At 41.7% G+C, this 23883-nt stretch overlaps 1 protein-coding gene across 1 annotated transcript in view; it reads left to right on the forward strand.

Annotated features, from left to right (window-relative positions):
• The first annotated feature begins 2451 nt into the window (after positions 1–2451).
• The window catches only part of LOC105382326 (C-1-tetrahydrofolate synthase, cytoplasmic), a 38724-nt gene continuing 17292 nt past the window's right edge, over positions 2452–23883 (forward strand). Inside the window, exons 1-13 of the mRNA XM_038107416.2 lie at positions 2452–2603; positions 3045–3243; positions 5321–5457; positions 5915–6149; positions 7397–7508; positions 8107–8332; positions 8731–8904; positions 10349–10514; positions 11071–11374; positions 12017–12234; positions 12600–12810; positions 13836–13984; positions 14441–14544. Of these exons, the coding sequence (XP_037963344.2) occupies positions 2566–2603; positions 3045–3243; positions 5321–5457; positions 5915–6149; positions 7397–7508; positions 8107–8332; positions 8731–8904; positions 10349–10514; positions 11071–11374; positions 12017–12234; positions 12600–12810; positions 13836–13984; positions 14441–14544 (2273 nt within the window). The 5' untranslated portion in view covers positions 2452–2565. The remainder of the gene's footprint in view (positions 2604–3044; positions 3244–5320; positions 5458–5914; positions 6150–7396; positions 7509–8106; positions 8333–8730; positions 8905–10348; positions 10515–11070; positions 11375–12016; positions 12235–12599; positions 12811–13835; positions 13985–14440; positions 14545–23883) is intronic.

The raw sequence follows: 23883 nt of genomic DNA on the forward strand, positions 1-23883 counted from the left end.
TACCGATTGTTACCTAGCTAAGTATATTCATCTCATCACTTAGTAGCAAATAGCTTGGTTTTATTTTACTGCCTGACAATTTGCGTAATTTCTAGCCATGCATACCGGTTATAAAATTACAGTTAACATGTACTTACTCACTGCCTTACTGCATCAGTAAGTCTTGTGCATTTGGAGTAAATAATCTCATGGGCGACAGTGATTTGAAAAATACAACTAATTAAAGTATAAATTGTGCAGGTAGGAACCTAGCGAGGTAACATTTGTAACTAAGTACTTAATATTTGTCAATGAATAAATAATTAAAAGTGGGTATGTCAATATAATTCCGCCACCAGACTTTTGAATTCGCTGTGCTAACAAGATTCTGTCTCAGGTAACAACGCGGGTCGCCGCAACCGGTAGAAGAAACTAACCTAAAGATTGTGATATCTTGATAACGATAACAAAACAAAACGTGTGAGTGAACACCAATATGGAGAATGGAACATGCACAGCTGTCGTGTGGAAGGCCGGAGAAAATTGTGAACCTGTTTTGAGGTAAGTTGATTTACTGCCTTTTTTTACTTATATCATTTTATATCAAATTCAGAAATGTGCAGGCTTACATACATACATCCATCCTGACGTCCCTCAGCAGGGACAAAGGGCCTTGAGTAGATTTCTCCATCTGGCTCGATCTTGGGCAGCGGCTGCGAGATCCTCCCACTTCATTCCCACAACTTTTGCCTCATTCTCCACAGAACGTCGCCAGGTTGTTTTTGGGCGGCCCCGTTTACGTTTTCCGGTTGGCTGCCAACTGAGCACTTGCTTCGACGGGAATTCTTCGGGTCTTCTGAGGGTATGACCCAGCCACCTCCATTTTCTTGTGAGGATTTCCTGTTCGATGGGTTTCTGCTTCGTCAACCTCCACAGTTCCGCGTTCGAAATGGTTCGTGGCCAGTAAATCCGCAAAATTCGCCTTAGGCATTTGTTGATAGTGTGCAGGCTTAGAAGGCATTAAAAGTTAACAATGTTGTTATTAAAATATCGGTGCTGTTCAAGGTCTTTCTTGATCCTCTGACAATCAGCTGTTGATTTGATAGCGTTAAAATGAGTTGCGTTAAAGTAACCGTCATTTTTAGACTATCGGTTAATATTATAATGAATGATAAGTAGGTATTTTTTTTCTTGACTTTCTTACTTACAATTTTTTACAATCTAATCCAGTTCCTAGATTCATAATTCAGTTCGTTTTGATTATCGTTAAATAATCATCAATTCATCACCATCATCATCATCATCAGCCTTCTATCGTCCACTGTTGGGTAAAGGCCTTCTTTTTTGTACGCCAATTCTTCCGGTCGGTCCTGTGCCGCTCTGGTCCACTGGACCAGTGGACCAAATAATCATAGGTACCTATTGTAGGTACATAAGTACATTTAATATTATAAAATATATATGAGTATAAAGTTGTAGTAACATTCCTTCGGATGAACCAGGGCACCTGGTAGACTCACACACTCTGCTGTTTATCTAAACGCAGAATTTATGTACTTATACCAACCTACTTATCTATTCTCTTAACGATTATTATAAATAACTTTATGAAAAACAAATAAGTGAGGGGGCGTGATCTCGGGTATTGCAACATTTGGTAATGGTTTCATAAATGGTCAATAACATTTTGTCACAAACAATACCCGGACAGAAGTAGTCTATCGTTTGTTTTGTTAGAACAACTTAGATGATAATATGAATAAATGATTAAATAAGATATTTTTCACGGTGCCAGTGAGGCGATTTTCTCAGCAGTGTTTAAGGTACGGGAATACATATCTAACTTTGTTCCTTGCTCTATCTGGTAAATAGGCGATTACTTGGATTTATTTAGGGTTAGCCAAAGACTTGAGCTTTACCTACACTACATACTTACCCATACCTATCGGTTAAAGTTCACAAGAATTGTAGGTACTTCTTATGATCGATTTTAGGAGATATCGTGAAAATATCGGTGTAAATGACAGCCTACATCACCATCATCATTTCTACAAGAAATTATTCTTAAGTCATGATGTATAGTCCAGTCAATAAATGACTCAAAATGAGGTGTAGAGTGCGTGAGCAGGCGATCGTATGTTTCTCGTAATTCAAAAGTGGTTAAAGATGGATAGTGGATGCCGTTTTTAAGAAAATGAAACTTAAACGAGTTGTTTATGAATTCCTTACATAACAGTATTATTGTGCGATCCGGCCATGACCCATCTTATAGATATTGTTATCAGTGGAAGCTGTATGTGTTATTTATTTACTATGTGTGCTTATGGTTTTAAAACATGTTGTACGTTCCAAGTAAAGTATCGCTAAACCTAAATTAGATAGTGCACCTAACGAGACGGCAACTTATGGCAATCTATGTCTCCATCAAAATAATGTATGGAGGATCGGACACAATGGTTTATTTTCTCGCATGACATGATGCAAGTTATCAATCAGGGGTCAATCGTAATCGTGGCTGATAAAAGCTGTTAGGTCCAGTAGGCTCTTCGCCTGGACGGTAAACAGACGTTGAATCTTATAGCCAAAATGGTGGCACAAAAGATTTCTGGTGCTGAAGTTTCACGGTAATTTTTGATGCATGTATTTTTTTTGTTTTTGACTTCCGGTCCAAACAGGAGCCTTTTTTAATTTTGACCGGTGTACCTATCTACCTATTTAATTACTCTAAGGTCATAATCATAAATAATGAATGTTTTAGACATAAGTAAACTTATTCAACATTCATTTGTTTCTAAAATAACGAATCGAGGTACTTTTTCAAGTCTTCAGTATCCCTTACATTCTATTAAGTTAGGTACTTATTACATCATGATGATACCGTGTATCCTTCATTCGTAGATGTATATTATGCACGATAACCACCTTTGCACATGTCCTACCTAGAATACCTACATATTATTATTACTTAATTAATTACATTCGGTCAACAAAACTTCCTTAGCATCTTTATTTTCACTTGGGTGCCATCAAACTCTTCATCATAACCCAAACCACCCAAACCACAGGGCCATCGAAGATGACCTGGTGGCGCAGGTCTCCTCTCTCCGGCAGCAGCACCCATCCTTCTCGCCCCGCCTGGCCATCGTGCAGGTGGGAGGGAGAGAGGACTCCAACGTCTACATCCGCATGAAGCTGCGGGCGGCTGAGAGGATCGGCATCCAGGCTGAGCATGTGAAATTGCCCAGGGATATCACTGAGAATGAGGTCAGTTTGTGATATTTTCGCTTTAGAAGTGACTCTTCTTGCGTGTCAGTCATCATCATCATCACATCACGACCCATCGCGTCCCCAGTTCTGGGGCGCGTGTCTCCTTCCAATGAAGGAAGGCCTGCGTGTCAGTGCTGGCTAAAATTACTCAGACCAAAAAGTTAAACCTAAATGCCATTGTGGTTGGCCTGGAATACTCTAAGGCCTGGAGTAAATCTTTCCAAGGGTCACAAGCAATGGAAGTGCATACTCTATGGTCTGGGAGGCGGTAGGCAGCGTAAAGTGATTTATTTAAGTCATCGTTTGTTGCGAACTCTTTAGTTTGGTTACGACCATCAATTTTAAAGAGCAGCGGTTGTTGATCGCAGTATTCATGACGTAAAAAACAATGAGAAGGTAAACAATTTGGCCTGACCTTCCGATAAAATAGAAAATAACCGATCTTGTTTACCGACACATTTCATTGTACAACTAGTAGGTATGCATGATGTAACATTTCAGTAAGTTTTCAATTAGCTTTTCCTCTTATTTTATCAGAGTTTATTAGTTTGTTATGTTAACAATAAGTACACGACAATAATTATGGCTTTATTGATCAAAATAGGTACTAATATTTTATATCCACATTCCAATTATAAAGTTGAGATAGTGGAATAGTAGGTGACACAATTTCTTCATTTGGGTGGAACCTTTTAAATTTATCTAGTTAGTTAAATATCCTTATGAATTTGGATACTGACTAGGGTTTCTGCTCGAGAATTCTCGAGCTCGAGAAGATTCGAGAAATTCGGCTTGGTTCGAGACGAGAAAAAAATCTGAAGACTCGAGAATTTCTCGAGCCTTGAGATAAAAATTACTTTAAGAATATTCAATTCGAATTTTCCTGCGCCGCTTAACACACACGCATACAATGCGCGTGTATTATGATTTATTATGTTTCATCTCCATTTAAGCTAGTGCTGTACTGATAATACCAAAGAATGATTAAAAGATAACGTAGTAATAGTTACGTACTGTTTCTTAGTTCAGGTGGACCAAAAGAAGTCGCCCGATGTTGTTTGGCTGTAATTTTTTTTTAATGATTTAAACTTTTATTCTGTTTTTTGATAATGCTTTTGTACCTTTACAATTTTATTGGTCGAAGATAATTTTATTATCTTTTAATTTTATTATATTGGTCGAAGACAATTTTATTATCGAGAAGATGATATCGGCCAAATGGGCGCCGTCACAATTGATTGCCATACGAGCTCGTTTTATGGCATTGGCATTTCTCATCACTTCAGCGAAAACTTCGGGCGAGAGATTCTCGCACTCGTATCGCATGTTGTCCTTAAGGGCTTCCAGAGACAGGAGCTTATTCACATAAACACAAGACTTCAAAAAACCCCTGAAAAAGTGTCTGAAACCGTAAAATCGGGCGATATTACAGGAAAAAATTGCAGATAAAACGAAAAAAAGGCGACCCGAAAACCGAATAAAACCGGGAGTATATCACTCCACGCCCTCTGAACTTGTAGTCTGCATTTGTCTAGTCCACCAATATCAAAACTGATTTGAAATTGGTGGCCATTTGCACAAATGAGAGCAACTTCTCATAGGGTGATTACTTTTGGCCTACCTTGTACTAGTAATTAGTAGCTACCTAGACAGCTAATTATAAGTATTAGCACAGTATTTTCTTTTTTGTTACGTTGACAAAGTAAAAAAAAAGGAGATTTTGTGTTTTTTTTTAAATTAAGGCTTTTTTCTAAAGGTCTTATTAGAAAGGCTCGAGACTCGAGAAGACTCGAGAATTTGGGCTCGAGAATTCTCGAAGCTCGAGAACGAAAACAGGTCGAGAAATCAGAAACCCTAATACTGACGCATCCGTTTCTGAAGCTGTGATGGCCTGTCGGTGGTAAAAATCACAGGCCGTAATAGTTAATTAATTGCAGGTCATGGACCTGCTTCAAGCATTTTATACCCTCTCGTGAACAAGTAGTATCTGCCGGCACATTAGTCACTTACTAACCCACCAGACAACTTTCCATAGCAATGCAAAATTTCGTTAACTGACCCCCCTCTCTTTCAGCTGCTGGCTCGTCTGACCGAGCTGAACGAGTCCCCGGCGGTGCACGGCATCATCGTGCAGATGCCGCTGGACTCGCAGTTCGACATCGACGGACACAAGGTCACCGACGCCGTGTCCCCGCACAAGGACGTCGACGGGTAAGGCTTGTGTCTAATCATTTTCCTAGTGGTTGACTATAATATTTAAAATGGCGATTAATACGCCTCGCGACCTATCACGTCTTCGGGGATTACAGTCGTGAGCGTATGTATGTAGATGTGGTTGAATATAGAAAGTCTGTAGGAGATAGCACAACAGTCACACTATCTTCACGAAAAATATAGCTCAGTAATGGACCAGATGTCTTACCACCACCGCCAGCATCGTTTATCTGTTCATGTATCCTTCAGATTCTGAAATTTCATATAAACTTTTTTTTCTTGTTTAAATTGATTCTGTTTTGGGAGATAGACATGGATTGGAGTATTGAAAGTACCTAATAATTGATAGTAATCAATTGCGGATGCGGTATGGTATGGCAGCTGTGTTGACCAAACGAAAGGAGCAAAACCTCAATAAATGCTATTCATACCCTAACCACTCTTTTACTTTCAGACTAAATACAATAAACGAGGGTCGCGTGGCCACGGGCGACATGGGTGGCTTCATCCCCTGCACGCCGGCCGGCTGCGTGGAGCTCATCAAGCGGACCGGAGTCCCCATCGCCGGCAAGAACGTGGTGGTGCTCGGCCGCTCCAAGATCGTCGGCACGCCGGTTTCTGAGCTGCTGAAGTGGGAGCATGCGACGGTCACCGTGTGTCATTCGAAGACGAGGAACTTGAGCGAGATTGTGAGTTGTGCAGCTTTGTTTTGGTAGGAAGAAGATAGGTGTTATGTTCTAGGTTTTATGCCCGTTTTCACCAAGACATCCTAAATTTTAGGAAACTTTTAACTCATTTTAAGGATCTCCTAAGCGTAGAATGGTTTTCACCACTGACGAACTGTCACTTAAATCCGTTAGGGACTTCCTAAATTTAGGAGGTGGAATTTCGGCCTCTTAAAGTTAAGTGACAGTTTTTTTGTTTGCAAATATACTTCTAGCTACTCAAAATTAGGTATATTGATGCGATTGAAGCTATAACATGAATTACAGATCGTGTATTCGTCCACGTTATTACGTGAGAGATGCCGAGAAACAGCATTTTACCAAAAAAAATATGGAGTAACAACTTGGATAACTACTTGAACTTTTTTCGAAGGTTCAGATTAACTAAAGAAAGTGTCCTTTTCCAGCTTAAATATTGAGTTCCAGGATTAATAATACCATTGTGATTTGGGTGAAAATATTTATTTGATCTAAATAAAAACATATTATATTATTACACTAATCCACACTCTGTTCCACCATTGAATCAGTTGCTAATGATATTGCACTATGCCACTTCTTCTTCAAGTTCCGTCTCCTAGCGGAACAGAGCAAAGCGAAGGTGGATTTTTTCAAAATCAAGTCAAGTTTCCGCCATTGCTTCTTGCACTTTATTAAATTATACTTTTTCTCTTTTGGAAGGATAAAATACCATTTTCGGTTTCTTATTTACAAACAAAACATAATAAATAAGGCGATGTCAACAAATATTATACTTTTAAAAGCATAGACAGTTGACTAACAGCCAATGTTGACAGCAAAATGAATGAATGAAATTGAATCGGTAAAAAACATCACTAGTATTTAGGTGACGGATTGCTAGGGAGCTCTTAGCTTGGTGAAAATGAATTTACGTAGGGAGTGGATTTAAGAAGTCTCTTAGCTTAAGAAACTTTTAGTAATATGACTGTTTAGGATGTCTTGGTGAAAACGGGCATTAGTATTTTAGGCCGATAACCGTATCTAAGAGAAACTATAGAAAACAAATGAACGAACGAACGGGACCTGTCGTGTTTTTCGATTTGCATAGTGAATCCATACTAAAAACCTTGCAGTTTCAAACTTCATTCGCATATAAATGGATGCGAGCCATATATGTATACTTAGGTACTTTCCTTACCTGTAGTTGAAATTGTGGACGTTGTGGTACCTAATATTGTAAATGTTTGCAGACCAAAACCGCGGACATTTTGGTGGTCGCCATCGGAAGGCCCGAGATGGTTCGCGGCTCCTGGATCAAGCCAGGCGCAGTGGTCATCGACTGCGGAATCAACCCTATCCCAGGTGAATAAAGACTTATTTTATATACCAGAGCAATACACAATGGCAAAGTGACCATTTAAATGAAAATATTGAAATATCTTCCTACAGCAGACAATACATATTATATATATAGTATTGTCTCTAAGCCCAAACAAGAAGTATTGAATTGCTAGTCATTACTAACTTTAAGCCTTTGAGCAAAGACGTCTCATTTTAATCCATTAAATTTGTTACTGAAAGCATAAATGGATTTTGAAATCAAAATATTACTTAGTTATCGGTTTTAGAATGTAAACTGTTATTGTTCAACGATAAGGCTTCCGCAATACCTAGTGCAGAGGCTGGCACGACACTAGTTGAGAATTGTTCAAACATTTCAGTTACGAATGTAGGTAATAAAGCCAGTTAGGAAGAAGTTGGTGACCTGAAGAATTATGGTTCGTATAATATTCATAATAATCTTATTGTACCCTGCGCTATAGTAAGCAAAAATAGTGAAAGTACTTATTTACAATATGTATATCAGTAATGACCAGATACTATGGGCTAACCTTAAACCTTCTTTACCAAAACAAAAAACAACCAAACCCACAAATAAAACCCCCTACGATCCCAACAGACGCAACAAAGAAGACCGGCCACCGGCTAGTAGGCGACGTGGCCTACTCAGAGGCGATCGAGGTGGCGTCCCACGTGACGCCCGTCCCCAACGGCGTGGGGCCCATGACCGTGGCCATGCTCATGAAGAACACGGTGCTGTCGGCGCGGAGGCAGCTGGAGCGCCTGCTGGCCCCCAAGTGGCCGCTGACGCCGTTGAGATTGGTGCCTGTTAAGCCGCCTCCGAGGTAAATTCTTTTGCGTAAATACTGTGTTTTGACTTTAAAATACTTACTGTATCTTTTTACGTGCTTCTAGTACTTCTAGGGCAGTCATTCTTTATTTTAAATTCGACATATTAGGTAGGTATAAAGATCACAATATTAGAGCAAGACAGGTGTACATGGGCACTGAAGATATTCTGTGAGAGCTGGTCTTAATAAATGACCTGAGCCGTTATTCTGCTCAAAAATGTCTCTGCCATAGAGGTATACAGTTCGATACCCTACCCCTAAGTCCCTGAAGAGAGTACCTGATGCTGATGATGTTGATAGGATGTATTTTGTGTAAGAATACAATTATCACCTATACCTATATAACTCTGCTGCAGCTGTTTTAATCATCATAACCCTTACTTTCCCCACAGTGACATAGAGATCGCTCGGTCCCAGAAGCCGAAGGACATAGGAGTCCTGGCTGAGGAGATAGGCCTGTACCCCAACGAGGTGTCCCAGTACGGACGCACCAAGGCCAAGATCTCGCTGTCCGTGCTGGATAGACTCAAGGATCAGAAGCCGGGGAAGTACATCGTCGTTGCTGGGTGAGTTGCAATAAAAAATGGGTATGTAGGGTCAGCAAAAGTGATATGTATATGTCAGCCCCTAGAGGAAATTCTTTAATTTTAAGATACACTGACAGTCATACAGACCTACGTGACATAAAACATACTTAACCTGTAGAGATTGTATGTATAGATAAAATATCAATGGGTTCCTCTATCTGAATAACTGGGGTGGTATAGGTATTTCTTGCTGACTGTACATAATAGCAATAGATAATAGAGATAGGTATTGGGAAAACAGCTTTATAAACCTACTAATAATGTAAAATAATAATTTTGCGCATTTCTTTAGGCATGAAGATCTACTTGCATTAGGGTACCAATGTTTCCATTATTCAGTCAGACCGATATTTAAACAATGAATGGATGTTTTCATTTCGGGCGCTGAATGCAGGCACGGATAATAATATCCAACAGTGATGGATTTAGAAACATCAAAGCACTGCTTCTCGGTATAACAAATTCTTAACTATTGTTTTGAGGTGAACTAACAGTTTTATTAAAATAAACCAATAGGTAGATTGCCAAACATACCTACCATATCTATATCTAAATATCGATAAATACAGAGTGGCCTGCACAGAAACCTGGATCCTACTATACTATTTACTAGAGGTCTTGCTACTGAGAGAGGTCAGGTATCTTTGCGGGCCACTGTAGGTACATAATTATTTAAGTTAGTATTTTTGAGATTAAATGTCATTGATTACTTACTAGTAGGTAGGTAGTACAATTTACCACTCGTAGCAGACTGTACTTATGGTAGATGTAAATTATATTAGGCAGCCAGACGCAAAAGCTGTTTTAAATTAACAGCTCAAGAGTTTCTCTGAAGTCTGTGAACGTCCTTCATCCTTGGCGTATATAAAACATCTTATCATCGTGTGGGCACTTTATAAACAAATTAATACGCAGAATTGTAACATATTTGAACTAAATTTTCAAGTGTGTTTCGTTCTTGGAACTTATTCATATCACTCTCTATTACCTAATAAATAAACATTCACTCGACATTAATACTAATGCACTGATATTACGCGTACAGATAAAGAAACAGTATGAAAATGGCGGCCGTCCATTAATTTGGATTCCGATTTGACCGGGACAGCTTGGATCTGTCTGCCATTTTCATATTGTCTCTAACTGCCAGTTTCAATACTCTATCTATCGATAGCTGATAGTTACTATATATCATCCATTATGACACATAAAAAGTTGCACTCTGTCAAAATTGTATGAAAGTAAATGTCAGCTATCGATAGATAGTTATTGAAACTGTCAGTAAATGTAATCTCTAGTAAAACGATAGGGGTTATTCTAAACGATCCTGTTTTGTTAACTTCACTATTTTATTTCTGTAAAAATTATATATGAGTATTCTACCAATCTACCCCCAACTATAACACCACTTCCACCTCCTCAGTATAACCCCGACGCCCCTCGGCGAGGGCAAGAGCACGACGCTGCTGGGGCTGGTGCAGGCGCTGTCTGCGCACCGCGGCCGCAACGCCGTGGCCTGCATGCGCCAGCCCAGCCAGGGCCCCACCTTCGGGGTGAAGGGGGGAGCCGCCGGAGGGGGGTACTCGCAGGTAACTATCATCAACATTATCAGATGCCGTGGCCTGCATGCGCCAGCCCAGCCAGGGCCCCACCTTCGGGGTGAAGGGGGGAGCCGCGGGAGGGGGGTACTCGCAGGTAACTATCATTAGGTATGTTATAATCATCAGACTGTGTTGTTCCTTATAAATCCTGGATAGTCAGCGACGGATTATACTTAAATCTGAATGGCCCATTTCACATCGGTGACCTATAATATAAGCTATACTTAGCTATTATGCTCCGACTCGCCAAGAAGTAGAAGAAGATGGGGCACAATATCATTCCATACCTCATCATTGGCCACGACATCTTGATCAGATGATGCTGGTTGCAGCGTCAGTTCATTATAATTACTATTATCATGAGCCCGTAATCCTCCTACTACACTAATACTGCTGACTGCTGGACATATAGAGGTCTCTACCCAAAGAGCGCCACCGCTCTCTGTCATTGACCTTCCTAATGCAGCCACTACTTACTACCTACATGTCTAAGATAGTCGGACCAGACGCAATGTTACTACCATTAACCATCCCAATTCACCAGGTGATTCCCATGGAGGACTTCAACCTGCACCTCACCGGCGACATCCACGCCGTCACCGCCGCCAACAACCTGCTCGCTGCACAAATGGACGCCCGTATCTTCCACGAACTCACACAGAAAGACGGACCTTTGTATGACAGACTCGTGCCTAAAGTCAAGGGCGTGAGGAAGTTTTCCGCGATCCAGCTGAGGAGGCTGAAGCGGCTGGGGATTAACAAGACGGACCCTGACTCGCTGACTGAGGAGGAGAGGACCAAGTTCGCGAGGCTCAATATTGATACCAACAAGATTATGTGGAACAGAGGTGAGATCATCATCATCAGTGCTCTTTTCTCTCTGTTTATAATGCAATAGTTACTTAGCAGGTATTTTATGATAGGTGTGACAAAAATAGCACCTAAAACTTGTTAATTTACCCGTGAGAATCGAAAGATCAATCCAAGCTATAGGTACTTATAATAAAACGGATAACAAGAAGTATCCAATAAAAGAAATCTTGCATTTTAAAAAGTTTATAATGTTTCGGGAAAAGAGTTCTTATAAACTGGCAAGTCGCCAAAGTATTCCTAGAAGTTGTAATTTATTTCAGTTTATACATGCCTATCATTCCTATCATAACAAATGATGATTTTTATATTGTAAAGAATAATTTTACAGACTTATCCATGAACTTGATACTAAACAACATCTGTTACCTATTGAAATATTCGGGTATCTAATAAATTACCATTAACACACATAGGTACATACGCTATATTCGCTGTACCTATTATTTAGGGTTGTTGCTGGCGAATAACAGGTGCTTTTCCAGTAATAATTTTTGTTTATTATGTGCTGTCATCTACACTAAACATATCTACAGCATGTTATATGCCTACCTGCTGCACACGCATGTTTTGGCTCAGCCCTTTTTGCAACACCCTGTATAACCATGACTGAATTCCAGTGGTGGACCTGAACGACCGCTACCTGCGCAAGATCACGATCGGCCAGTCGCCCACCGAGAAGGGCTTCACTCGCGAGACCGCCTTCGACATCTCCGTGGCCAGCGAGATCATGGCCATTCTCGCGCTGGGCACCGACGTGGAGGACATCAAGGAGAGGCTCGCCAGCATGGTGGTGGCGCTGGATAAGAGTGGCAACCCTGTTACTGCTGATGATTTGGTAAGTTCTGGAAAGTTGAAGACTTGTGGTTGATTAGAGTGAGAACCCTGTCATTGCACATAATTTGGTAAGTTTCTACTGCAAGATTCTTGCCTGACGACGATGATGAACCCAATGTTCTAATTTATATAATAATACTCTCTATCACGATATTTACGATTCATCCACTCCAGAACATTGCGAGACCTTATTAGATTTTGAATTTCCCGTGAGTCAGTTAAAATATGACTTTCAGCCCCACATTTTTACGGAGCGCGGCATCTAGGTACCTACTATATAGTATATACCTACTACAGCTACAGTTATACATCCACATACATATAAGAAAAAAAGAGACACCCCTACAACAGCCAACCACCTTGCAGGGCATGACAGGAGCTCTACTAGTGCTGCTCAAGGACGCCTTCGAGCCAACCCTCATGCAGTCTCTGGAGGGGTCCCCGGTGCTGGTGCACACAGGCCCCTTCGCCAACATCGCGCACGGCTGCTCGTCCATCGTGGCGGACCGTATCGCCGCCAAGCTCGCCTCCGCCCAGGGCTATGTGGCCACGGAAGCTGGCTTCGGATCTGACATTGGTAAGTTATTGTTTGGTATGGTTAGAATGATTGATGGATTCTAATAAAAAAAAAATTAAGATAAGTACTTATAAAGAAAACACCGTGCCATCTTATGAGATATATTTTTATAAGATAACTTAAAGAAGGCAGGTGATGATAATCGGCGCACTGAGTAAATCATCCTATAGACTACCCTCGAAACACAATTTTTAGGACATGAACTACTTAAATTCCTTCGAATTCTGTTGTTTGTCGATCTTATAAAAATGAGACAAACTGTTTCGGAACTCTTAGTAATACAAATAAACTGATATCTCGACTAGGTATAAGTATGTACTATTTATGTAAGTTGTGCAGCGCTAGGTTTTTTGGCCTGTCCAAGCCTTTAATAGCCGGTTTCGGTGATCCTACCCTCCTGACTATTATGGGGTCAGGAGGCTAGAGCAATGAAAGTCCAAGAAGTGGTTACAGTCACTACACTTAGCACAAGCAAACATAGCCAGTTGTTAACGTATAACTCTGGGTTCTGCTCAATTACTAGTTAGATTCTGCTCTACAGCTCTACATAAGTTAAATCTGTTCAATATTAGTTAGATTCTGCTCTACAGTAAATCTGCTCTATAGTCTATATTAGTCAGATTCTGCTGTACATGTTTTAAATTTTTCCTCTATATTAGTTAGATTCGACTCTACATTATTTAAATTCGAATCTACATTAAGTTAAAATCGTCTCTAAATTTAAATTCGACTCTACATTAGTTAAATTCGACTCTACATCAGTTAAAATCGTCGCTACATTAGTTGAAATCTGCTCTACATTAGTTAGATTTCGCTCTACGCTTATCGCCTACGCACTCTATCTAGAGACTTTTGTGATACGGCCCGGCTCACTGCGGCTCATCTAAAACGCCATCTTTAGTCTCTACCCTCTCACCCTTCCACATCGCTCTACATAACACTTCCTACGCAGGCATGGAGAAGTTCTTACATGTTCCCCTTCCAGCATTCTCTGCATTACTTACTACTACTTTCATCCACCGCAGGCATGGAGAAGTTCTTCGACATCAAGTGTCGCGCGAGCGGCGACACCCCGCACTGCGCGGTGATCGTGGCCACCGTGCGCGCGCTCAAGATGCACGGCGGCGGCCCGCCGGTCACGCCCGGTGCGCCTCTGCATGAGGTTTATGTGCAGGTATACTTACGTCATCAGTTGACTGTGTTATTCCTTACACTAACTTCCCGTTCAATAACTCTATGGGAACTCTATCGATAGATAGATTTATTGCAATTGGCAGTAAGAAGATGCCTTTAACCAAGGAGCCGTAATCCACCTTACGCATGATATTATTGTAACCTCCACTTACAAAGCACTTAAACATTAGAAACATACCTATAACTTGACCACAAAGAAGATACTTAGGTGAGGCCTCTTAGATGAGGCGCGGGTGGTCGGTCGCTATTGGTCTATTGCGACAAGGACACGCATCGAATACCCTCTGGTCAGTTGTTCATAAATACAACATGTTGGTACCTTCACCCTGGTAAAAACAGTAGTAAAACTAAAGGGAAACGTATTCATTGTACACAGTTTTTCATTTATTACCTTTATTTTACATAAATTGTTAACTCTACCTGTTTTTCGTCGCAGGAGAACCTAGAGTTGCTGGGCAAGGGTCTGTGCAACCTGGGCAAGCACATCAGCAACGGCACCAAGTTCGGCGTGCCCGTCGTCGTCGCCGTCAACAGACACGGGTAACTTCACACCGTTACTTACGGAACTATATTCACAAACACACAATCATTGTTGACTACTAAAGAGTTATTGCCGCTATCTCCACGCTTGACAAGGACTGAACATAACATACCTACTATTATGTAGTCTGAGCCTATCTGAAACCTAGTTAAACATTGTGAGATATGGCGTTTCGACTTTCTCCGTGTTCGGCATCATAAGGGTCACAGTGACAGTTAAATAAAGTCCATTTTTCTCTCCACCTTTAATTTGCAAGGTGCGGGTGCCTATATAAATAGAGTGAGTCGCCCGCGCGCCTCAGTTGGTTTTTGATTTTTGAAGTGAACACTTCGGCAAAATGGCTCAATGTAGCCACGGTTCTCGTCGGCTTCGCTCCGACGGGGAAAAATATAATATTGAATTTGCGGAGTCCTCGCTGCCGGGAGCTGTAGCGTGATGCGGACCAGGCGGCGCGGGGCCTGCCGGCTGCTGCGCACGCAGCCATTGCTGAGGATTTCGCAACGAAGGTTTGAGTTGATAAGCCGTGAGTAAAATGCTATTATTTACTGCTTTTAAAAGCTCAGCCACTGGTCATAATGCTCCGGCGCTTGGGGTTTTTATCCCACGCAGTAGGGTCCGATTCAATAGTCGTGGTGATGATTGATCACATATTCCGGTCCTACTAGTGGCGCTTGAGCTAGATACTTACATTAATGACCGCTTTAAGTAAAGCATTATGTTAATTTTATACAGGAAAAAATAATTAAAATATATTTTTCTACCCTCAATTTCTAATATTTTTAGAAAACAGTAGATAAAAACTTTGCTATTACAATAATGCACTTGATTATAGCTTATGTAAGGCTTTACAAACAGGAGCTTTCCAGGACCGTCATAGGATTTTTTACAGGAAGCACGTGGCTCCCAGTTTCAGTATGTTGGGACATTGTGGCATGTGCGGCGAGTAATGTGATCCGCCGGTACCTACCCGCTGAGGGTAGGCTGGCCGATTCGGTGAAATTGAAGTTTCGTGTATTCTGCACCCGGCCCTGCGCTCCTGCCCTGGCCACCGGTTCGTGCCACCTGCATCGCAGCATACACCCGGCCCTGTGCTCCTGCGCTGGCCGCCGTCTCGTGCCACCTGCATCGCAGCGTACACCCGGTCCTGGCCCTGGCCACCGGTTTGTGGTACCTGCATCGCTGCATAGACCCAGCCATGCACTCCTGCCCTGGCGGCTGTACACCCGGTCCTGGCCCGGGCCACCGTTTTGTGCCACCTGCATCGCAGCCTACACCCGGTCCTGGCCCTGGCCACCGGTTTGTGCTACCTGCATCGCTGCATAGACCCAGCCATGTACTCCTGCCCTGGCGGCTGTGTTGTCCCACCTGCATCGCTGCGTACACCTGGCACTCCTGTTCTGGTTGCCAGATCCAAACGCCCCCTGTCTGGGAAGAGATTTTATGCTCAGCGGAACCGCCTGCACTATTGCTAGCACGGTCATCATCATCATCAGCCATCATTATGAGTGACTTATTTAGAAGGTATCGAGTAACGTGCGCTATTCATCAGTGATTTTGGCATATGCAAACGAACGTTTACTGCCAAGGTTGGTCATGTTAGCCATACAAGGGCACACCAACGAAGCCTGAGTAACCACCTGCAGTCGCCGTAGCCGCATCGGCATGGATGACGACAAATCGGGTAACGTGCACCGCTTCTAAAAGTGTTATAGCAATTCAATTTGATGCCTCCGCTGAGGTAGGGTATTCTATTAAAGCAGCTTTCTTCTGAACTGCCCAAAGTGACCTGTACACTGCTCCTGGGGATAGTTGTGCAATCAATTTTTTATTTCGATGTCTCTGCTGAAGAAAGTGTCTTATGCAGCTTTTGTTCTAAACTGCCTAAAGATCATTGGACTGCTCATGGGAATAGTGACGCACGGTAAGTACAGGAGCGTTACTCTATACTGATGAGAAACGAACGAACGAGTGCTGTCGTGCAATCGGCACGTTTAATACATACAAACAGATAGAGCGGCTCGCGCCGAAGTGCACTGAAAGTTCGTTTTTCGTCATATAAAGTGACCCCCCAGACACTATCTTAAGTGTCATGACACATCGGCAGATTCCAGCTTTGAGTCTTTTCTTTTCTCGGCTGTGAGCAAAGTGAATCCCACCGGCGAGTGTTCAACCTAAAAGCACTGAGCTAATTCCTGATTTCGTGAAAATCGCTGTTGCTATACCATACCGCTTCACAAGTTACCGAATTTATTATAATCCTACTGTCGGGTAATCATGATCGGAGTGTCATCGCGGTTTCTGAGTGGCACCATATTAGCTGTCTTCCTTATGTCCCAGTGGATTGTGAGTGTGTATCCGAGCTCTTTGTTGAAAAATGCGTGAACCTCCTACGCAGCAGCTGTCTACTAGTTGTGTATCGAATAAATCGAGTAACGGTGCTCTTGCACGAGACGACTACCTTTTGGTAAAATTATAACTTCCACTATTCTGGGAACATGCATATACTGTGCGGGGTGCACCTATTCTGGTTGAGGGAAGTACGGCGGGCAGGGATCAGGAATGAAAGACTTCTATTCTGTTCACCAGTCAGGAAGTGAGAGAGCTAGAGCTGTTGCTTTGCTTGTTCTTCTTCTTGTTCTTTCTTCGCTGTTTGCTTTTTAACTGAATGCACTGTTAGAACTGTTTTGTTCTCTATTTACTATTAGACTGATTACTGTGAGGCGTTAGCGTCGCCTTTTATACTGTTCTCTATCGAATAATCTAAAGAGGGTTATTTTGTATATATCTTGGATAAACATCCTCTCAATTCTATCTATCAATATACTAACGGGTAACCCCGGGTGGTTTCAGACATGTCGAGGATGACGACCCGGAAGGTGCAGAGCCGTGACCTGGAGATCCAGCTGAGGACAGCTTTGGAGGATCTCAAGGCATCTCGTGACCTCTCAAGCCAACTGATGGCAGAGCGGGAGGACAATGAAAAGGAATTTGATTCCCTTTTAAAAAAGAACTCGGACTTAAAGAATGACATAGCTGAAATGGACATCCAATACCAAGACTTGCAAGGCAAATGTGATGAGCTACAGATTGTACTTAGATCATACAAAGAGTGTCAGGATTTACATGAAGCTGCCTTGTCTAAGATCTATAGCCTAGAGCAGCAATTGGCTGAAGCACACGCAGAGATCCAGCAAATAAATGAAGCACATGCAAGCGAGGAAACAGATAAGACAATGGCATTGTACGATGAATTAGTCACCCTACACCCCACCCCTATGCCAACAATAGACCTCACAACTCCAAGAAAATCAACCAATATCACAGGTGCAAACAGGCTTAAAAAATATATTAAAATAAAGAAATATATCAGGAAGTCTGAGCGAGCATTGAAAAAGCATAAGACGCACCTTCCATTGACAAAGGATAGAGTGAGACTTCAACTACTAGTGAATAAATATGAACAAGAGATGTCAGACTACAACCAGAAGCTCGCAGACAACAACCAGGAGTGCGAGTTCAACATTGCCATGCTACAGTCTAGGCTGGCCACACTGAAGTCTGCCCTAGAACAGAGAACTCTGGAATACGAAAACCAGCTGCTGGTGCTGAGTAGTGTGGGCTTAGTTCGGGTTGAGATGCTGCCGGAGAAGTCTTCACCTGCTGAAGCCACCACCGCATCTCCGGAGGCCACCACCACCACCTCGGAGGCCACAAACAGCATCCCGCTGGCCACCACTGAACTCTCGGGGACCACCACCATCCTCCCGAGGGCCACCACCACCTCGGAGGCCAAAAACAGCATCCCGCTGGCCACCACTGGACTCTCGGGGACCACCACCATTCTCCCGAGGGCCACCACCACCTCGGAGGCCACAAACAGCATCCCGTTGGCCACCACTGGACTCTCGGGGATCACCACCAGACTCTCGGGAACCACCACCATCCTCCCGAGGGCCACCACCATCCTCCCGAGGGCCACCACCAGCCTCCCGACGGCCACGCCATCCTCAAGGGTCATCCAGAGTAAATCGGCTACAGCAGATGTTTTTCCGACCTCCAATAATAAATTACATAGGATACCCACCTATGCTCAGGCAGCTAGTAGAATAGTAGGTAATAAGCAGTTACCTAAGATGTCACCCACTTACTTGACAAGGCTTACTACTGATACAAGTAGTAGCAGTTCAGCCAAGGATTACAGCACAGTTGTATACTCCGATAGGCTTGGCAAGGATTTCGGGCACATGTTGGGTAATCATGTAACTGGAAATGTTGTTAATCATTGTTACCCAGAACTTTCATTCGCACAAATAGTACAACTGATTTCAGAGAGGTCGTACACCGAAAAAACTACTATATTAATTATGGTGGGAAATAGTTTAGGTGTGTCAAATTCTGATATAAATAGAAGTTTTGCTATATTAGAAAGCATTCCTGCAAAACATATATTTGTTTGTGCATTTCCTTATTCTTGCACACTGCCTGACAAATACAATTATATGACATGTAGCCTAAATAAAAATATGTACAATGCGTGTTATAAATCTGACTGTATCAATTTCTTTGATACTAATTTGTATGTAGATAATTTTAAGTTGACCTGGGACAGTTTATTTCTGTCCTTAAATCAGAAACGACGTTTAGCTACAGAAGTAGCTCCTCTTATTAACTCAGTTATAAGCATTATAACGAAGAAAACTTGTGTCCCTATTGACACCGTCAGTAGTAATACTGAAAATAGTACAGTAGATTTAAATTAGATTTTCAGACAACGGGAGAGCATCATAGCGTTGATATAAAGATTGATTCAGTTCACTGCTCTCTCGGCTCAAAACTATCGAAGGACAAGACATTTAAGAATGAATTTAAATTGGTACATCAGAATATTCAGAGTATTTCTTCTAAATTGTTAGAAATAGAACTATTTTCGGAAAAATTTAACATTGATTGTTTATGTATCACTGAACATTGGTTAGACGAGAATAAAATGATGTTCCAATTAAAAAATTACAAACTTATAAGCTGTTTTAACAGAAATATCAACGAGCATGGTGGGTCACTTATATTTCTTAAAGAAAATTGTAAATGTAAAGAACGAAAGGATATAGTTGCTCTTTCTGTTAAACACCATATAGAAATTTCATGTGCAGAGCTTAATAAGTATATAATAGTATGTACCTACAGGCCACCTACTGGTGATTTTATTACCTTTGAGACTGTCATGGAGGATGTTCTAAGGTTAGCTTCCAATAGTAAAAAGGAAGTAATAGTGTGTGGTGACTTTAATGTTGACCTATTAGGTGACTCTCCTAATAGGTCGAAATTGTTGTTACTTTTTAAATCATTTAATCTTTTTAATGTTTTTCTGGAACCAACTAGAATTACACCCACGTCAGCCACTTGTCTAGATAACATATTCTGTAACTGTGAGTTTAAAGACAGTAGTGTGATTAATTGTCTGAGGTCAGACCACAGTGGGCAGACCATTACCTTAGTAAACACTGACAAGACAAATAAAACTAAGGTGAGATGCAGACCGATTACTACAAAGAAAATTGACAATTACTTGAAGAAACTAGACGAAAAACTTCCGAATGTTAAATTAGATTGCAATTCTAATGAGATGTATAGTAACTTGTTTAAGATAATAGCTGATGAGTTTGAGAGTAATTTTGAAACGAAGGAAGTTTTGATTGACAATAAAATTAAATTTTGTGACTGGGCTACAGAGGGTATTCGCAAAAGCAGGGCGACATTATATGATCTGTATGAGATGAAAACATTCATACTCCGACCTGACTTTCAATCTTATGTGAAGAAATATAGCAAGATGTATAAATGTGTCTGTCACTGTGCGAAGACAATTTTTATTAATAACAAGATTAAAGACTCTGCTAACAAATCTAAGGCCGTTTGGACTATTATTAATAACGAAACGGGGAAGAATCGAACACGCGAGACAAATTTATCTTTGAAGGTAGGCAATGACATTATAACATCGAATGATGCGGTGGCGAGGGTCTTTGAAGAGTTTTTTACGAACATTCCTTTAGAGACTACGTGTAACCTGGATTCTTCGGCTGCAGCAGCTGAAACCCTGACGAAGGAGAACGCACCTTCAACCGATAAGGAATTTAAATTCAGATATATTAATACATTTACTATTATAAAAACATTTAAGTCATTAAATATGAAGAAAACTGAAGACTTGTGGGGAATGTCAGTTAAATTTGTTCTTTCTATTATTAATAAAATCGCCCCAATTTTAGCTAACATCTTTAATAAATGTATCGCTGAAGGTGTGTTCCCAGATCTTATGAAATTTAGTAAAATTATACCTCTTTTCAAAAGTGGGGATATGGAGGACCCTGCAAATTTCAGGCCTGTCTCGGTTCTTCCAGTTTTGAGTAAAATATTTGAGAGGGTCATACTCAGTCAGATGCTTTTGCATTTCAATGATGCTCGATTGTTTCATAGCCAGCAGTATGGTTTTACAAAAGGCAAATCCACAGCCGATGCCGGTACTGCGTTGATTAAGCACATATTTGACGCCTGGGAAGACCATCACGATGCTATTGGAGTCTTCTGTGATCTGTCGAAGGCGTTTGATTGTGTAGACCATCAGACTTTAATTTCGAAACTTAGATACTATGGAATAGGAGGAAAGGCTTTAGATTTGATATCTTCATATTTAGACAAGAGACAACAAAGGGTCGATATTAACAATACTAAATCACAGGGGGCTCATGTAAAAATAGGCGTCCCTCAAGGATCTATTCTAGGACCATTTTTATTCCTCATTTATATTAATGACTTGCCTTTTATGGTTGAAAAATTGACTAATATAGTTTTATTTGCTGACGATACTTCTTTGCTTTTTAAAGTTAAAAGAAGAGAAAATAATTTTAATGAAATTAATTCAATTCTATCTGACATACACGATTGGTTTACCGTTAATAATCTTCTATTGAATTCTAAGAAAACGAAATGTATTAAATTTACACTGCCGAATGTTGGACAATGCGATACTAACATTATTCTAGATGGGAATAAATTGGACCTAGTTAATGATACTGTCTTTCTTGGGATGACTATAGATTCAAAGTTACAGTGGGGACCTCACATTGAAAAATTGTCTGGAAGGTTGAGCTCCGCAGCTTTTGCTGTACGGAAAATTAGACAGCTGACCGACGTTGAAACCGCCAGATTAGTTTACTTTAGTTATTTCCACAGCTTATTATCGTATGGCATTTTGCTTTGGGGTAGAGCAGCTGATATTGAAACTATATTTGTATTACAGAAAAGAGCCATCCGCTCTATATACAAACTTGGTTCCAGGGATTCATTGAGAGAACTATTTAAAGAAATTAACATCCTTACAGTTCCATGTCAGTTCATTTTTTCCAATTTAATGTATGTACGAAAGAATATTTCAACTTTTGATACAATTGGCAGTAATCATGACATTAATACTAGGAACAAGCATAAGCTGGCTTTTCCAGCGATGCGTCTGGCGAAAGTTAATAAATCGTTTTTAGGGTACTGTATTAGATTTTATAATAAGCTTCCAGCAGAAGTTGCTCAAATGCCAGAGAATAAGTTTAAGTGTTACATTAAAGAGAAACTCAGTAAAAAAGCTTATTATAAAATTGATGATTACTTAGAGGACGTTAATGCATGGCTGTGATAAGTAGTTAGCTCTGCTCATATTATTATAATAATAATTATTAAGCTTATATGTATTGTATACCAACTAGTTTTAAGTCTTTTTTTGAAAAGATGGCTCAGGAGTTTCTTGCCTCCGTTCTTCTCCTTAGACAGAAAGAGCCCCCCCTTATCCGAACGGAGAGTAATTTGTAAAAATTGACGTTCATCAGAAAATTTTATATTTGTACGATGAATAAAAAAGTTTGAGTTTGAGTTTGAGTTTGAATATAGAAATCTCTCGAAAACTGTGGAATGCTATGGAGAGTTCCGGAATGTACTAGAATCATCTAGACTTTCAACGCCATCTGTTGCCAAGTAGAGTAACTGCGTTATCTGTTAGTAGGCTATCGTTCTACTTAGTTATACTATTTCCTACTAGATGGCGCTGGCCTCCTCACTTCCTGTGACTATTTATTTATTATGAACAAGACATAAATTATATTCTATTCTTGTCCCGAACATTACTCCCGCCGTGCATTGACGCCGTGGTCGTCATTGCAGATCTCGGTGAGGGACGTCTGGCTCCGCAGGCTCGGAGGGCAGGATGGCCAGCTCGCTCGTCGCTCCCTGTAGGCTCTATCATTAGTTGTTCTCGACGACGGCGGCGGCGGCGGCGCCTGCGGTGGCGCGGCGGTTCTCTTCGTCTGTGGCATTGATCTGTGGCTGTAGTCTGGACCACACTGTGGGGGCGCCCTTTGAGTCTGTGTACATCTCGCGTAGCAGTGCTGCTCACGTTCATCTTCGATGCCCATCGCCTGTCGTGGACTGTACTATGATCTTCGATCGAGGCGTCGCGACGGGCGGCGTAACGGCGACATGAACGTGAGGCTTCTGTTTGTTTTGTACACTTGGCGAGAGTACTGGTGGCGCGTCCTTCTAAGTTGCTGTGGGTGCGTGTGGGCACGATAAGTGGCTCACGCAGGTCATCTTCACGCGTAGTCAGGCAGTTGACTCTATTGTGTTTCTTATTCACTGTTCTCGTGTGCGCTCCGTGAAGAACCCAGCCTAGAGGCGTGCGTGAGGCGACGGGTTCATCTTGCTGTCCTTGTCGCACCTCGCTCGCGATGAGAAGATGACAATTGTCTTGACCGATGAGGATCTTTGGTCTTGCTGCTTCGTATTTCAGCTGCTGTGCGATGTCACGCAGATGAACACAATTTCGCAGATCTTCAGATTTCACCGTCTGCGCGGAGAGTCGTATGTTGTCGATAGTCCGTGCGTTAATCTTGTACTGTGTGCGTTCTCCCTGTAGAGTCACTTTGACGCGGCGAGAATGGCAGGCGTTCATCTTGGTGTCGGCGATGGCGGCTATGTTGAGCGGCTCGATGGGGCCCGTGAGGCCCGCCTGTCTTGCTATGGCCGCGTCTATAAGCGTGACGGTAGAGCCATCGTCGAGCAGAGCGTGCGTGTGTACTTCTCCCGCCGGTCCGACGATCTTGATAGGTATGATCTTCAGATACGCGTGTGTTTTGCGCGGCGACCACATCGACGATACAGTTTCGTTCATCTTCGTTTCCTGTTCGGTTTCTGTTGCTGTGACCGTTGATCTTGTGAAGTGCAGCAATCTATGATGGAAATAATTGCAGCCATCTTCTCCGCAGCGGTTTCGCTTGCAACTGTGGGTTTTATTC

This window comes from Plutella xylostella, chromosome 25 (assembly GCF_932276165.1).
Source record: "Plutella xylostella chromosome 25, ilPluXylo3.1, whole genome shotgun sequence".
Lineage (NCBI taxonomy): Eukaryota > Metazoa > Arthropoda > Insecta > Lepidoptera > Plutellidae > Plutella > Plutella xylostella.